General features: G+C 46.0%; 1 protein-coding gene across 1 annotated transcript in view; it reads left to right on the forward strand.

The window, feature by feature from the left end:
• LOC127568212 (adhesion G-protein coupled receptor D2) overlaps window positions 1–17,603 on the forward strand; it is a 228,195-nt gene that overhangs the window by 125,875 nt on the left and 84,717 nt on the right. The window contains exon 21 of the mRNA XM_052011694.1: window positions 10,043–10,235. Coding sequence (XP_051867654.1) covers window positions 10,043–10,235 — 193 coding nt within the window. The remainder of the gene's footprint in view (window positions 1–10,042; window positions 10,236–17,603) is intronic.

Consider the following 17,603-nt stretch of genomic DNA (forward strand, 5'->3'; position numbering starts at 1 on the left):
AAACCAAAATTTACCAAAATGTTTACCAGACATTTCTACTCACTTGTTTCACTTATTTGTGATTGTGCAAAGCTGTTCCCAGTGTCTTGGTAATTGTCCTAATTCATTCACCCTGCTTCAGTCCTCTGTACTGTCTACAATCATGAGCTGGGCTGGTATGACCAGGACTATCAGGGCTCCTGATGGTCTCCTGGTTACAGATATAGAGGGGCTTACAAATCGAGTTGTGTCAGCCCGCAAAATTTTGAGCAGAATATCAGGATGCTCAAGAATCCTTCTGATATCGGAACTGTTTAGAGTGAGCTTTCTAGTACAGCCCTGGGAGTCTTCTCTTTGTGATTGCATGATGCATCCAACAGAGCTTTTTATTGCTTTCCAAGTAGCAGACTGATGAAAGGAGAGGAGAACGATAAGGAGGAAATGTAGGAGCAGCGTCGACCAGAACAATTCATCCATGTGTCCTTCACATGAAGCAACCTCCCATAATCTTTATTGCCACCTTTACTAACACCTTCCTTCAGGCAAATCTATGCTCGTATCACAAGTAACATCAATTCCAGGAATATCATTGCTTCATTAATTATTCTGTATATGTATATGTTAATTAAGAATTATCCCTCATACAGCCCTGATGCTTTCTCCTTTACCTCCGCCAATGATCTTTGATGGTGGTTATAGCCTTGGAGATGGAAGATTGCTGAATTAGCATTGAGAATGCTCTATATTGATGTGGTGAATGGCTGGCACAAACGCACATCAAGTGGCCTCCTGCGCTGTCAGACGAAACAGATGTTTCTGTGCCTGTGTTGGCCACTTGTGTCAGGTTATGCTGAATGCTTCAGATATGTTATCGGTGCCCAATAATGTGAAGAGACACTAGCATTGGATAACTCTCAATGTTTCAAAGGCCTTTGGACTGTTGCTGAAAAACTTTAAGTGACTATTTCAGAAGATGAGGAGAGTGCAGTGGGGTTTTCTCAGCATTCACACATGAAGAAAGCTTGGCAGTGTTGAACGTGACTACCGAGACTGCTTCATGTGCACCTGCATAATATTTTAAAGTTCAGGTGAAAGTCACAGGAAAGGGGTGTGAATGTGGCTAATTGCCTGACTTCCCAAACCCCCTCTCTCACCTACAAAGCACAGATGTGATAGAAATACTCTGTATTTGCCTGAATGGGTGCAGCCTGGACAGTGTTCAAGAAAGTCAATGATTTCTAGGACAAAGCAGACTGTTAAATCAACAGTCTCTCAAGGGTGGCTTAAACATTCTCTCTTCTTCCACCTCCCCTCCCCCCCCACCCCATCCCCATCCCCATCACCCATCATTATACTGTGGCTGCAGTGTGTTTGATCCACAGGATGGACTGAAGCCACTTGACAAAATTTCTTCAGCAGCATCACAACGTCCACGAATATAAGAACAACCAGCTCATGGAAACACCAGCACCTTCAACTTGAGTTGCAATTCACCCTGACCTGGAAGTATCACCATTCTTTCACTATTACTGGGTTAAAATCTTGTCGTTGCTACTTAACAATATTGTAAGAACACCTGTACATGTATCCCTATGGTTCAGGAAGGCTTGCCACCTTCTTCTCAAGGACAGAGAAACATGGGTGATAAATACCAGCATTCCAATAGGAATCCTAAAGTGGAAACAAGTGCCTCCACTTCCCGACAAGGTATGATCAAGCTAACTTTGTCCCTCGAGTTTATGTAATTATTCTAAAACTAATCCGAGGGGAGATATCTTTACCTCATTTTTGATGGGTTGCGGCAGGAAAAACATTAACGATTAGGTATTGGGAATGCCTGTGGAGAGCCATCGGGTTGTTCATTCCAATTCCGGTCCTGGTAATTTGGCTTTCAAATAAGAGCCAGCTGAACTCCATACCTGAGTTTTATTTTCTGGTCTGCCTGGCGATTTGTAGGCTTAAAGATTTTAGGTGCTGTTGCCCCATGAATAAAACTTTCTTAAATCACAGCACAAGAATGTGGTGGCATCATCGTCTTGTGATCTATGGGGAGTAGTGGGAGCATTGATTTGACACTTGCATGGTACATGCAGCCAAAAGCACCGTCACTCCTGCTCCATACCTTTCCAACCTCCTGACCTTAAAACTCAATTGTTTTAATTTATTGATCCCATAAAAAAAAGCTTTGTCTAAATTTGCTACCGAGCTATTAGTTAGCAATCTTATTTCCTCTTTCAGTGGCTGCAAACTTCTTAGATGACATGACTTAAATGGAAAATTTTACAGTTCATGCACCTTTTTTTGTTTTCTTCTTGTGGATGTCAGAGACTGGTGCTAAAGATCTGCATTTCAATAAAAGAGTGTTGTGGTTGTTAGTTATTGTAGTCTTTGTACTATGATTTATACTGTAGGTCATGTTTCAGTGGATGTGGATTTGAAAGCATAAGATTCACGGCTTTGTACTTTTCACTTTATAGACCAAAATAGAGTTGCTGCTGAAAATCTTCTCCTCACCTGCAAGGACCTGCAGTGGTGAATGACCTAAGTGACCTGCAGGTGGTAGGCATAGTGTCAAATTGCTTCATGAAATAAAGCTGTCCTGTAGCATATTCACAATAAAAAATGATAGTCTTCCAATACTTGCCACACGGTGTTATGACAGGAGTGAAATATGGAATTAAATTGGAAGCAGATTAGTTTTTGGTCCTAATTCACGTTATGACAGGATGCAAGAAGAATGAAACAATGAATGTGCAGTCTTGCTAAGTTAATATTCTCTATTTTCAGCTTTATTCTCAAAGTAGCTCTTAAAGTGTACAGAGTTTAAATCAGTGCAAAGTATTGATTAAATGTTCATGCTATGTCTTAAGCATGGAAAATAATACCTTGCAGCTTACATTTGGGAAAGAATACATGCTTGGGATAAAGTTATGAATGGAAAATACTCCCTCTTATTTATGTGATGACAATGCAATTTAAGCCAAACACATTTGCATCGAATGTATTAGGCTCTGAGATTTGCTTTGAGGGTAGTTTTCTTCTGATGGCCAATTTTGCTACATTTTTGCAGATTGGAGGACAGAATAGAGCAATCAGGACAATTCTGCTGAACTACTGTCTGTGCAGTATTATTCCACATCAGCGAAATTGAAGTATTCCTTTCTGCTGTTTATTTGTGCTCTAGTGTTTGCACATGGAATGGTGCTTTGGTGACCATTGTACTGTATTATGTGCATTGTTTGCACTTAAATGGCATCCAGTTCATTGTAGTAGTACACAGGGCTATACCACCTGTATGGCTATTTCTTTGTTCTTTATGGCAACTGTTAAAATGTATGAATATTGCAAATGAAGCATTTTCTCATTTATTTTGTCTTAAACAGCTCCATATTACTCATTTAACAATGTAGGATAGGAACTAGTTTAGATGTAATGTATTTCAAATTCTTAAGGTTTTTAAAAATGTTTTACAGCGTAGTCACAGTTGGTTTGCAGACTAAGTAACAGCTAATTTGTCCAATGAGGTAAATGAGCAATCAGTTTTGGTGGGGAACATTGGGAGAATTCCCTTTCTGTTTGAATAGTGCAAAGGGAGTGTTTCTATTTAACAGAGGAGGTAGACTAGAATTGGTTTATTACAGTGGAAAACCATAAAACTGCAGATGTTGGAATGTGAAACGACCAGAAATGTTGGAAGAATTCAGCCAGTCAAGAACATATTTGGAAAGAGAAATGTCGACTTGTTTTTCTTTCCACAGATACTACTTGACTAGCTTATTTCTCCAGCATTTCTGTTTTGCTTTATTGTAGGACTTTGTCATTAAAGCTTCAGCCTCAATCGTGTGTTCAATTCCTGAAATGGAGTTTGAACCCTCAATCTATTAACTTTGAGCTGTTGGTCTCACTACCAAGTCAAGACTAATCTTTAAGAGAACCTGGGCTAACTATTGGCAAAAAAAAACCATGGTTCTAAATCACAGTTGACACCAGCAATAGTTTAGTATAGCCCAAAAACTTGAAAATACAAGCGTGTAGCGATGGGCTACGCACCGAGCTAGAAATAATGACACGCAGTCTGTAGGTTGCACTTGAGACTGGTTTATTCAGAACTTTGCTGCGCTGGCTTTAAGCAGTCAAGTTCCCACCCTCTCTAGGCGGCAATGACGTCAGAGGTGCGTCACGAAAACCTCTTCCTGCACTTGGGCTTTCTCCCCTCGCTGGTGAAGAAGAAGGCCCAGCGCCATTTTGTGGCTGGCCTCTCTGCCAACGTGCGCGCCGTTTTCCGAGCCGGTTCACCTGCGTCGAAAGTGGGTTGCCACATAACCCCCAACCCCCAGAACCGGCGATACACCCCCCAACGTCCACAGTCTGGATCAGTTGCTGTTTGGGTGGTCTGCCTCTGTGCCGCGGAGCCTGAACCTTGACCAGCTGCACCAAGTCCACATGGGCCGGTTTGAGTCGGTCCACCGTGAAAACCTCCTCTTTCCCCCCCAATGTCCAGAACGTACGTGGACCCGTTGTTCCTGAGCCCCTTGTATGGCCGCTGTAGCGGTGCCTGGTGTGTGCCCCTTCGTACAAATACAAACTCACAGTTCTGCAGGTCTTTGGGTACGCAGGTCGGGATCTGTCCGTGCAGTGAAGTCGGTACAGGGGCCAGGTTGCCGAGCCTCTCACGTAGTCTGTCCATGACTGCCACGGGTTCTTCCTCTTCCCCCCTTGGGGCTGGTATGAACTCTCCTGGGATGACCAGGGGTGCGTCGTACACCAGCTCGGCCGACGAGGTGTGCAGATCCTCTTTGGGTGCTGTGTGGATTCCAAGCAGGACCCAGGGAAGCTCGTCCACCCAGTTAGGCCCTTTCAGGCAGGCCATGAGAGCCGACTTCAAGTGATGGTGGAAACGTTCCACTAGTCTGTTTGACTGTGGGTGGTGGGCAGTTGTGTGGTGTAGCCGTGCTCCCAACAGGCTGGCCACAGCTGACCACAGGCTGGAGGTGAACTGGGCGCCTCTGTCGGAGGTAATGTGGGCCGGTACCCCGAAGCGTGCTACCCAGGTTGCAATCAGTGCTCGGGCACAGGAATCGGTGGTTGTGTTAGTGAGTGAGGCCACCTCTGGCCATCTCATGAACCGGTCTACCATAGTTAGGAGGTACCGCGCTCCTCGCGACACTGGCAGGGGCCCCACGATATCCACATGAACATGGTCGAACCACTGGCGGGTGGGTTCGAACTGCTGCGGCGGGGCTTTGGTGTGTTGCTGCAGCTTGGCTGCTTGACACTGCGCGCACATTTTGGCCCATTCGCTGACCTGTTTATGAAGTCTGCCACACGAACCTGCTGGAGACCATCCGGACAGTTGTCCTGATAGATGGGTGCGCCAAGCCGTGTATGGAGTCAAAAACTTGCCGCCGCCAGGCTGCCGGGACGATGAGGTGAGGTTGGCTGGTAGCCATGTCACACAGGAGGGTCCTCTCACCTGGGCCTACTAGGAAGTCTTGCAGCTGCAAACCCAAGACTGCGGTCCTGTAGCTGGGCATCTCGTCGTCCGTCTGCTGCGCCCCCGCCAGTGCTGCATAATCCACCCACGGGACAGGGCCTGGATAGCTGGTCTGGAGAGCGTGTCCACCATGACATTGTCCTTTCCCGAGACATGCTGGATGTCCATCATGTACTCTGAGATGTAGGACAGATGTTGCTGCTGGCGGGTCAACCAGGGATCGGACACCTTCGTGAACCCGAAGGTCAACGGTTTGTGGTCCGTGAATGCGGTGAACGGTCTGCCCTCTAAGAAGTACCTGAAATGTCAGATTGCCAGATATAGTGCCAACAGCTCCCGGTCGAAAACACTGTACTTGAGTTCGGGTTGCCGCAGGTCCCTGCTGAAGAACGCTAGGGGTTGCCAATGCCCCTTGATGAGTTGCTGCAGCACCCCACTGACTGCCGTGTTGGATGTATCCACCGTGAGGGCGGTTGGAATGTCCGTTCTGGGGTGCACCAGCATCGCGGCATCTGCCAAGGCTTCCTTGGCTTTAATGAAAGCGGCCGCGGCCTCTTCGTTCCAGGTAATGTCCTTGCCTTTACCCAACATCAGGGTGAACAAAGGGCGCATGACACGGGCTGCTGAGGGGAGGAAATGGCGGTAGAAGTTGACCATACCAATGAACTCCTGCAAGCCTTTGACTGTGTTGGGTCGGGCGAGGTGGCGGAGTGTGTCTACCTTGGCGGGCAGGGGTGTTGCCCCGTCTTTGGTAATCCTGTTGCCCAGGAAGTCGATGGTGTCGAGTCTGAACTGGCATTTGGCCGGATTGATCGTGAGGCCAAAATCACTCAGGCGGGAGTAGAGCTGGTGGAGGTGGGACAGATGCTCCTGATGATTACTGCTGGCTATGAGGATGTCGTCCAAGTAGATGAACGCCAAGTCCAGGTCGCGTCCCACCGCATCCATTAGCTGCTGGAACATCTGTGCGGCATTCTTCAGGCTGAACGGCATTTGGAGGAACTTGAACAGGCCGAACGAGGTGATGAGTGCTGTCTTGGGGATGTCTTCAGGGTGTACCGGAATTTGATGGTATCCCCAGACGAGGTCCACTTTGGAAAAGAAGCTTGCCCCGTGCAGGTTTGTTGCAAAGCCCTGTCTGTGCGGCATGGGGTAGCGGTCTGGGGTTGTAGCCTCGTTCAGTCTACGGTAGTCGCCGCATGGTCTCCAGCCCCCGGCTGCTTTGGGCACCATGTGCAGGGGGGGAGGCCCATGAGCTGTCGGACCTCCATACGATCCCTAATTCCTCCATCCTCTTGAACTCCTCCTTTGCCAGGCAGAGCTTGTCTGGGGGAAGCTGTCGTGCGCGGGCGATGAGGGGTGGTCCCTTGGTCAGAATGTGGTGCTGTATTCCGTGTCTGGGTATGGCTGCCGTGACCTGCAGTGCCAGAACCGATAGGAAGTCCGCCAGGATTCTGGTGAATTCGTTGTCCGACAGCGTGATGGATTCCAGGTGTGGGGCCGGCAACTTGGCTTCGCCCAGGGAGAACGTCTGGAAAGTCTTGGCATGGACCAGTCTTTTCCCGTGCAAGTCGACCAGTAGGCTGTGAGCTTGCAAGAAGTCCGCCCCCAGGAGTGGTTGGGCCACGGTGGCCAGTGTGAAGTCCCAAGTGAACTGGCTGGCGCCGAACTGCAGCTGCACTGTGCGGGTGCCGTAGGTCCGTATCACGCTGCCGTTTGCGGCCCTCAGGGTGGGTCCCAGCTCCCTGTTGCGGGTGTCGTACCCTGTCGGGGGTAAGACGCTGATTTCTGCTCCGGCGCTGACCAAGAAGCGGCGTCCCGACTGTTTGTCCCAGACGTACAAGAGGCTGTCCTGGTGGCCAGCTGCCATAGCCGTTAGTGGCGGCTGGCCTTGGCGTTTCCCGGGAACTCGCAGGGCGGGCGACACCGGCGGGCTTCTGTGCCCCACCGCTGGTGGTAGAAACACCACTGTGCATTGGCCTCCTCACTCCTGCCTCTGGGTTGCGTGCGCTCCATTGCCGGGCCTGGTCTAGCCTGCCGTTGGGCACGGGACTTGGTAATCTGTCCGACGGATGCCCCGCTTTCCCTCTTGGCTTTCCGCAGCACGTTTGCCTGGGCCTCCACCTTCCGGGGGTCACTGAAATCTGTGTCAGCCAGTAGCAGATGTATGTCCTTGGGCAGTTGCTCTAGGAACACCTGCTCGAACATGAGGCAGGGCTTGTGTCCTTCAGCCAGGGCCAGCATTTCGTTCGTTAATGCTGATGGTGGCCTGTCTCCCAAACCGTCCAGGTGCAGCAAGTGGGCACCTCACTCCCGCCGTGAGAGGCCAAAGGTCCTTATGAGTAGCGCTTTGAATGCTGCATATTTGCCTTCCTCCGGGGGCGACTGTATGAAATCCGCAACCTGGCGGCTGTGTCCTGGTCAAGGGAGCTCACCACATAATAGTAACGCGTGGAATCAGAAGGTATCTGCCGAATCTGGAACTGGGCCTTTACTTGGTCAAACCACAGGTATGGTTGCAGCATCCAGAAGGTTGGCAGTTTTAGCAAAACTGCGTGAACAGATGAAGAGTCGATCACCTTTGGTCCAAATCTCATTTGGACCGTCGGGGTCACCAATGTAGCAATGGGCTACGCACCGAGCTGGAAATAATGACATGCAGTCTGTAGGTTGCACTCGAGACTGGTTTATTCAGAACTTTGCCGTGCCGGCTTTAAGCAGTCAAGTTCCTGGCCTTCTCCAGGTGGCAATGACCTCAGAGGTGCGTCACAAAAACTTCTTCCCGTGCGCGGGCTTTCTCCCCTCGCTGGTGAAGAAGGTGGCCCAGCGCCATTTTGTGGCTGGCCTCTGCCAACGCGCGCGCCATTTTCCGAGCCGGTTTGCCTGCGTCGAAAGTGGGTCGCCACAAGCGTAAATTTATTGATTTCTTTATTCTTTATCTTCCCGCCTGATTTTGCTGGATTGATAACCTTTTCCTCTGGAGTGTTGACATTGTTTCTTCTTCTACACAAAATACAGTAAAACTCAGATAATCCACCATGCAAACATTTGGAAATCCCAGTGGTTCAACATCTGGCTCATCAGGCGTTGTTTGCTGTTCTCCCTTCCACTAATGGGGCCTTAGTCCCCATGTTCACTTCCAACACGGGGGGGGGGGGGGTCTCAGTCCCCATTCTCCCTTCTGATTCACCAGGGCCCCAGTTTCTGCATTCTCTTCCAACTTATCAGGGCCCTGCTTCCTGCACTCCTTTCCACTTGCCCAGCCCTAGTTCCCGTGCTTTCTTCCACTCACCTGGACCTCTGGTCCTGTGTTCCCTTCTGATTTGTCAGAGGATGAGGTTCCCATGATCCCATTCAATTTGCCAGGACCCCATTTCCCACACTCTCTTTCACTTGATCAGGGTCCTGTTTCCCATGCTCCCTTCAACTTCACCTGGTTCACTGGGAAATGTAATATCTAAGAAAAGTGATTAAAAATCTGTTGCAGGGTTAATGTGAGTAGCAACCAATAGACAGGAAAATGTGCTGGATTATTGGAGTTTTACTGTAGCTACATATCGTAAGTAAATGCTCTAATATTTTGAAATGGTCTCATAGTATCAGGTGGCATGGCCTCAGACAACAGGGTGTTCACCTGTCTTCCAGAGCTCCAGTGAGTGAAAATAAACTCTGTACTTAATGTAGCACCATTGGAACTTACTTCAGATTTAGTTTGCAAATTTTCTGAACCATGTGGTATTAAATAATGTTTCCATTCTCTAAATATATAGTGAATTAGAGGCAAAGTATTATTATATCAAAGTCTGATGTTTATTATCATTGCATATTAATGAATTCACTTCTCTCAGGAACAGCTCAAGAATGTGTATAATATTGGAAGTGTCCCTGTTTAGTTGAAAATCTAAAAGCACTGAATCATACAACCATTATCTGCTAAAAGCTGTATTTCAAAATCTACTGGAAGAGTTTGCAATTGGCGTATCATTAAGACTGTTGCCACTTCCAATGATGTATTATACCTCATGTTGTGATTCTGCAACGATGACTAATGCTTGCAGTAATAAAGGCAATCAAATATCTACATATATAATTATTCATTTAATTAACTGCATTAAAATCCTGTATTAAGTAGAGATAATTTTGATTGGTGCCTTATTGTTTGCTAAGACCCAGTAGTCTTATTCTTTGGTTTCTCTTGGCTATGCTTATTATTTTACCTTTACTTTTTATTCTAATTGACATATCCTACCTATTGCAAAATTTTGTTTAAGTAAAAAGTCACAAAAGTTGTAAAAATGGCTATTTTACTTTCCTTCCTGTGATTCTGGGACCTAGATATCTTCGGTCTAGTGTGATTTTCCTGCATTTTCTCTTTCTCTTTCTGCTTTCTTGCTTTTCCACGCTGTCTTTCCCATTTCATTTTAAGACCAAACAAGCTTTGTGTTCGAGCAATTTAATCCTCTAAAATGGTAACTTTGAAACAATAATCTTGGCTTAAACTCTTGATTTGGATTGCAAAGTAATGAAATCTAGGAGTAATCCAAACCTTATTTCTGTTCATTTTAACAGAACTGTGCTACTTCTCGACCCTCGAGCTCTTTGACCAGCTCCAGACCTGCTAGTTCACCTGTGACAGGATCAGAGAGCCTTGCTAAAGACGATGGGTTACAGGTTGCAGATGGAGTCAATCTGCAAGGCATTTGTAAGATGTCTTTCTATGACAACAGTGTCATATATGAAAATACAGCAGCTGCAAATGAAAGTGAGTGCTGTTTTAGCTACGCCTTTTGAACTGTAATTCTTGTCAATTTTTTTTTACCACCTTTCCTAGATGTTTAACGTTTAGGCTCTGGTTCTACAATCGTAGTGATAGTGATATTGTCAGCAATGGCCTTCATTATGCTGTGGAACTGAAAACTGTAGTTTAATCCCAGTCAGCAGTTCAGTGCTGCTCCACAGCATGCTCTGTTTTGTCACTTTCTCGAGTGAAGTTGAGAAAAGCAACGGCCCAATGAGAAAGTTAAGTACTTGTTTGCTCTAAAATACTTTGCAAATGAAGTATTTTGTTCTGTGAAGTGCAAGTAAGTTCTTAATGGTGCATTAAGTCATGATTACTGTTTAGCAAACAAAGAATAATGTCTTGTATGTATATTGTAATGCCCTCAGATAAATATTTAAAGATGTACTGAATTTTAATTGTTTTCATTTTTATCAGTAGTTGTGATGTTTCAGTTTCTGCCTTAATTTTATATTCATGTTCTAATCTCCATTTGCACACAGTAAATTGTTTAAAATATTAGCTGAAAATGGTGTTTCTCCTTCCTGTTTTGCTGAATGAGAGAATATTTCTGGTGACACGGTGATTATATATTAGGCACCCTGTTTAACTGATGGCAGCCAACATCGGAAAGAAGTAGATCTCCCTGCCCCCAACTCCCAAGACATCTCCAGATCTGTGTGGGCATATTTCTTCCATGCCATAATTTCAGTGTAAAATGCTCAGTGTATTTTTGAGCAGGCATATCCATAGTCGGAAGGGCCAGGCAATTACATTAAATGTCATCAGATTTTTGCCTTGCGTCCCAGAGAGTAATTGAATCTTAGCAAGTAAATTGACAGGTGTAAAAGCTTTGTGCACCAGGACAAATGGTTTGAAATTGACCTGCTGAAGCTTCTTTATGGGAAGGAGGACAATGGTTTATAATTGTCTAAACATAATATGGGAAACTTCCATGAAAAGGGATTCCCTGAAAATTAACGATGTTTGATTCTGTGATTAGATCCAGTGGTGCACTCTCCTTGGTTTATGCTGATTCCTAGTTTTGTTAGTTTGCAATAATGATCATAAAAATGCAGTTTGCATCATGTTTATTTAAAAAAGTAACAATAAAGGTTGTTGACGTCATTTGTAGAAAAAAAATTCTCAAAGATTTTCTTTTAACAATTCCTTATTGCTATGGAATTGACTTTCTCCACCTTTTTATGTTCCTTTGTATGACTAGTTTATCCCTAATCTCCAAAGATCGAGGATCCTGGTCCAAAGTTTCACCCGCAGCATCTTTGAGTTGTCTTCCCCCACCGTTGCTGCCATCTCCTCCTCCTCCTCCCCCCCCACCACCCCGCCAACATCAGTCATCTCCCATCAGTACCACCTACCCCCATCTTCCTTGCCACCTCACTCACCACCACCCGCCCCCCCCCCCCCCCCCCCCCACCCGTCCCTACTGGCCCCAGCCATAGCTGCTGTCTTCCCTTTTCTCTCCCTCACTGTCCCCTCCCCTCTGCTGTCACTTCCCTCTCCTCTCCTCCTCAGGGTGTTATCCTCAGGACACCCCCCCCCCCGCCCTGCTGTTCACTCCTCTGTCACTCCTCTTGTTCCCCCTTTTATGTTCCATCTCTTGGCTTTCCCCTCTCTGAATCCTCAGCTCCTCTCCTCCCCATTCAGCCATCTTGCTTCCCACAGTCTTATGCATTGTAAATTGGTGACCAGCAGTCTGATTGAATGCCCGTCATCTCATTGTTCATCCAAAGCCCGAGTTAAGATGGCAAAGCTGCACCCATCATAATGCGCCTCTACTTCCTCAGGAGGCTAAAGAAATTTGGTTTGTCCCCTTTGACTCTCACCAACTTTTACTGATGCACCAAGAAAGCATCCTGTCTGGATGTATCACAGCTTGGTACGGCAACTGCTCTGCCAAGGACCGCAAGAAACTGCAGAGAGTTGTGGATGCAGCCCAGCGCGTTATGGACACCCCTCCTTGGACTCTGTCTTTACCTCTCGCTGTCTTGGCGAAGCAGCCAGCATAATCAAAGACCCCACCCACCCGGGACATTCTCTCTTCTCTCCTCTTCCATCGGGTAGAAGATACAGGAGCCTGAAGGCACGTACCACCAGACATAAGGACAGCTTCTAACCCACAGTGATAAGACTATTGAATGGTTCCCTTATACAATGAGATGGACTATGACCTCACGATCTACCTTGTTGTGACCTTGCACCTTATTGCACTGCACTTTCTCTGTAGCTGTGACACTTTACTCTGTACTGTTATTGTTTTTACCTATACTACATCAATGCACTCTGTACTGACTCAATGTAACGACACTATGTAATGAATTGACCTGTACGATTGGTTTGTAAGACAAGCTTTTCACTGTACCTCAGTACAAGTGACAATAATAAACCAATACCAATACCAACAGAGCACTTCTCCATAGTGTAGCGGTTAGTGCGACGCTATTACAGTGCCAGCAATCGGGGTTCGATTCCTGTCGCTGTTTGTAAGGAGTTTGTACGTCCTCCTGTGTCTGCGTGGGTTTCCTCCAGGTGCTCTGGTTTCCTCCCACATTCCGAAGATGTATGGGTAAGTTAATTTGGGTTTAAAATGGGTGGCGCGGACTCGTTGGGCCGGAAGGGCCTGTTACCACGCTGTAAATAAAATAAAAAAAAGAGCAACCATGAGTGGAATACAACCTTCTAATGGAAGTGAAGCGAGCAAACCTCTTTCTGCTGGCAGATAAGGAAGCAACTCTGCAAGCAATGCATTGATTGATAGATTTTCCTGTGAGAGATTCAGCCCTCAGATGCCACCCCCACTCTCCATGCTTTCATTGGTGGGTTTCAGGGAGCCCGGGAAGTGCATGAGCCCCAGAGTAGACCAATCCATCTCTCAAAGGGAGTTAACTATGTGGAGTCTCATGTGCTCAAGTTAAACGCTGAACTTGGTGGTTTGGAGCTGGTTTCCTTGCCTTGTCAGTTTGGATGGTTTGAAGCCCAACTTGAATCCAAACCCATGCACTGCTCTGGATTAAAAGTCAGCCCTGTGTCTCAACCACATCAGGATACAGTGCTGGATATGTGGTTTAATTGTTGCGGTCCATTATACTGGATTTGTATTTAAAATTTTATTTTGTAAATTTACTTGTACGGTCCACTGTCAGCTTCATCAGCTATGCCTTGGGATTGAAGGTGCTTGCTTCCATTCTCCAGTTCAGTGGGTTCTGTGGTGGCTGATGAAGCCATTGTGGGACCCACAGGCTTTGCCAAAGGATGGCTGGGTAGTTTGGGAGGACTTGCTCTCCTTTTGCTTTTTATGCCAGGCTTCTTGTTGGTCTTGACAATTGAATTCTAGTTCTTCATTTCTCCATTTTGAGCAGTCACAGGCCTGGGATTCTTGCCAGTTGTTGGGAGCCTTACACTTTTTCAAGGAGACTTGAACACCACCCTTGAATCATTTCCTCTATCCACCTGGTAGCTTCTTGCTGTGATAAAGCTCGGAATAGAATGCCTGCTTGGGAGACTAGCATTTGGCATCTGAATGATTCAATCTGACCGTTGGAACTAGCTGAGTGTACGTAGAGCCTCACTGCTAGTGATTTTTACCTGGGAGAGGAAGCTGATGTTGGTTTCCTGATTCTGCTGGTGGATTTGGAGGATATCTTGTTGGCAGTATTTAGTGCTTTGAGATGTCTGTTGTACTTTGCCCATCTCTCATAAGCATCCCAGAGGGCAAGGGTCACTCCTGCTCAGTTGACTGTGAGCTTTGTACTGGTTTGAGGTGTGGATCTTCAAACCTCCTGTTGCTTAGATTACCAGGGCTTTGCTGGCACGTTCAACGTCATTGATCTCTGCCTTCATTGAATGGTTCCCAAGAAATGAAAAGTAGTTCAGAATGGCTGTAATCTTCAGGAAAGGAGATCATTCCAGTTGCAGTAACTGGAAAGGCTTTCTTCCTACTGCCTCTCACAGGGAAGGTCATCACAGGGGCGTTCCTTAATTGCTCCCTCCCAGTGGTTGAATTGCAGTGTATATTCTGTACATCTGGTGGAGGCACAGTAGACATGATCTTCACTACATGTCAACTTCAAGAAAAATGCAATGAGCAGCAGCACCCACTGTATTTGATCTTTGATGACCTAACTAATGACTTTGATTCTATCATTCTCTGGGGAGAGTGCTAAATCCTTCTCAAATTGTCCTCAAAAATTCATCACCATCCAATGTCTACTACATACTCAAGTCACAATCTTGACCAACAGGTCCATATCAAACCGAACCTCAGAGCAAACTAGTGTCAAGCAAGGCTGTGTCGTCACCCCAACACTTTTCTAAATCTCGCTGCAATGCTGCAAGTTGCCTCCAGCAAGCTTCCTGCTTGTTGTGGATCTCGTGTACAGAGCAAATGGGAAACTCTTCAACCAGTGTTGCCACCACTCCAGGATCAAGGTCTCTCCAACTCAGTCAACAAGCTGCAGCACTTATAGTTCGGAAGCCAAGCTGCAAGTCATCATTGACTCAGTAACTGAAGTGTATGAGAAGAATGGGCCTGCCTTAAACATTTGCAAAGCAAAGGTCCCATTGTTCAGCAGAGGTCCCTGATAATAAAGGTCCGTGATGAGCCTGGAAATATGGAATCTTGCACCGTACTTGAGGTTCCATGTTTTCCAGGGTCTCATCATGGACCTTTGTACAGTTGGGGGCAGGTTGGTGAAGGACCTTATGCGAATCTTTAGAGCACCATACTCTCAAAGTTACTAACACTTGAGAGTAATCGGTGCCATTTACTCCGCAGTACACAACTTGCTGCTTTAGCTTTAATATGTGTACATTTGCCACATCTGAGAGCAGGCTATTTTCTAAGTAAAAGGTTTCTTTTATGGCTACAAGGAAATAATACTTAAGAATAATGGCCAATCCAATACTAAATCTGCTGGGATTCTGAAAACGTTGAAGGGAACATGGCTTTTGAAAATAATGTGGATAATCAATAATCTTGGTTACAGAGATCTCTGGGGCCTTTTATTTGCTTTTGCAGCTGCTGTCATGTACACTGATGATACTTAAACCCCAGTTTCAATTCTGATAGAGTGCAGTTTGGGTAACAAGTTGCCAGTTGCTTTCTCTCTCCCCAGGAAGAGTTTTACTCTTGCTGGTACACCTCAACACTCAAATCAAGTGGCATTTTTTTGTATTGAGAAGCATCTCAAACACCTGTCAATTTTGACAGACAACAGTGCTGCGGGTGTGGCTCTCCTCACTGACAAAATACCTCAGCACTTCTGTGGGTGGGGCTTGTTCTACCCCATCATTGTAGCCTGATTATGCCAGGTGGTCTTGCCGATCAGGTCCTGTTTACACTTGGCAGGAGAGTTTGGCTTTGTGAATTGGTACCAGGTAAATGGTACTCTGTATTATGAAAACACCTCTGGATTCTGTGGCACCCAAGGTGAGCAAAGAGTATTTGAGGTTGAACGTGATGGGATGGATCAGGTTGCAGTGCACTTATCAGTACTTGTGGGACTTCCCCGCCTGTGCATTGCAGTAAAGAACACACTGGACATCAGATGTCAAAGCAGTGATCTCCCACACCATCCCTTGATTCACAGGAGTCTAGGGCTGGTTCCCACTCTTTCTGAACTGAGGGGCTGGATGCACTTTATATCTGGCTTCTCAGCTCTCCATCAGCCTTGGCACAACCAGTGTGACCCCACTCCTTTGAATGGGGTCACTGACTGTTTGGATATTTGACTACATTTTTTAAAATTAAATTTTTACATTGGTTGAATGGGTTTTAAAATATATTTATTATATTTTGTTCATTAGCTTTTTTTTATTTAAATACATTTCTGTAGTGTCTAAATCTCTTGTGATCATCTGTAATGGCCTGCCAGCTGTGGGCTGGGCCTCAGTTTGCATTGCCTTAGCCTACTCACCGTTTGTCACCCCTTCAGCCTCTTGGCATGTTTGCAGTAGCAAGGCACAAGGTTTTGGGAGCCACATGGCTGTTAAAGCTGAGGGTGACTTCAGGAACTCCACAGAAGATGAAAGCAAAGGGGTGGGGGGGAGGGGTTGAGGGCTGTCTGCCTCAACAGACTATGTATAAAAGTCTTCTTAGAAACATGCACTACATAGTGCTGCTTGTATTTGGGAAGTGCTTGAGTCTTTATAAATAAATATGTCTTTATTAGTCACATGTACATTGAAACACACAGTGAAATGCATCTTTTGCGTAGAGTGTTCTGGGGGCAGCCTGCACATGTTGCCACGCTTCCGGCGCCAACATAGCACGCCCACTACTTCCTAACCTGTACGTCTTTGGAATATGGGAGGAAACCGGAGCACCCGGAGGAAACCCACGCAGTCACGGGAAGAACGTACAAACTCCTTACAGACAGCTGTTGGAATTGAACCCGGGTCACTGGCACTGTAATAGCATTATGCTAACCACTACACTACCGTGCCTGCTATTGAGAAATAATTTTTGTTTGTGCACTTGCACAAGTTATTGTGAGTGGGGTGACTTACAGTCTCTTGTGAGATTGTGCATGATCTCAGGAACCATGCATGAACTACAAAATAAACAGTGGGATTCATTGTGGTTGGTGGCATTAAAGCAATGGTTCTGAATGGGAACTGCTGCTGAGAGTGAGTGAGCGAATTACAGGAACAGACAGCTTTACACTGGAGATAATGAAGACGTGGACATCTGGACAGAAGACCAAAGCACCTGCCCCCCCTCAAACATTATAGAATACCTCATCTGAATAATGATGAGAATTTTGGTCCATTATTACATTGGAGCTGACGCCATCAATACCTTGTATAAAGGAATCTTAATAATGATGCATCTAAGAGGCATCCCTTTAAATAACACCCTACAGGCCTGCTTCCTCTGTCAGTGCCTCCTTCCCTCTTGGCGCACCTTTTTTGACTCTTTGCCTCACATCTGCAGTCTGATAGCGTAGCAGTGATGTTGAATGTGCATTGCACAATAGTGATGCCACTGCTGCATGGTGCGTTATGTGGATTGTGAGATCCCAGGCTCACTCTGTGATCAATTTTACACCTTGGTTCAATCCGATAACACGTAGAGAAACACACGTGCTATGTGATTGAATTTCTAGCCTATTTTGTTCAGGATAATACAGAGTTAAGACAGAATCCGTCTAATGATCCTGTCTTTATAGCATCATGTCAGTGTGGAGGATTATTGGGAGTGACACTGTTCATTGGATAAGGTTTTAAACAAATCCACTTGGATCAGAGCGTTTGACATTAAGAGCTCTTCAACTGTGCCACATTTAGTGAGCCTGGATGTTGAAAACTCTCTATTAAGCTGGACATACTTTG

The sequence above is a fragment of the Pristis pectinata genome, chromosome 3 (genome assembly GCF_009764475.1).
Source record: "Pristis pectinata isolate sPriPec2 chromosome 3, sPriPec2.1.pri, whole genome shotgun sequence".
NCBI classification, from domain to species: domain Eukaryota; kingdom Metazoa; phylum Chordata; class Chondrichthyes; order Rhinopristiformes; family Pristidae; genus Pristis; species Pristis pectinata.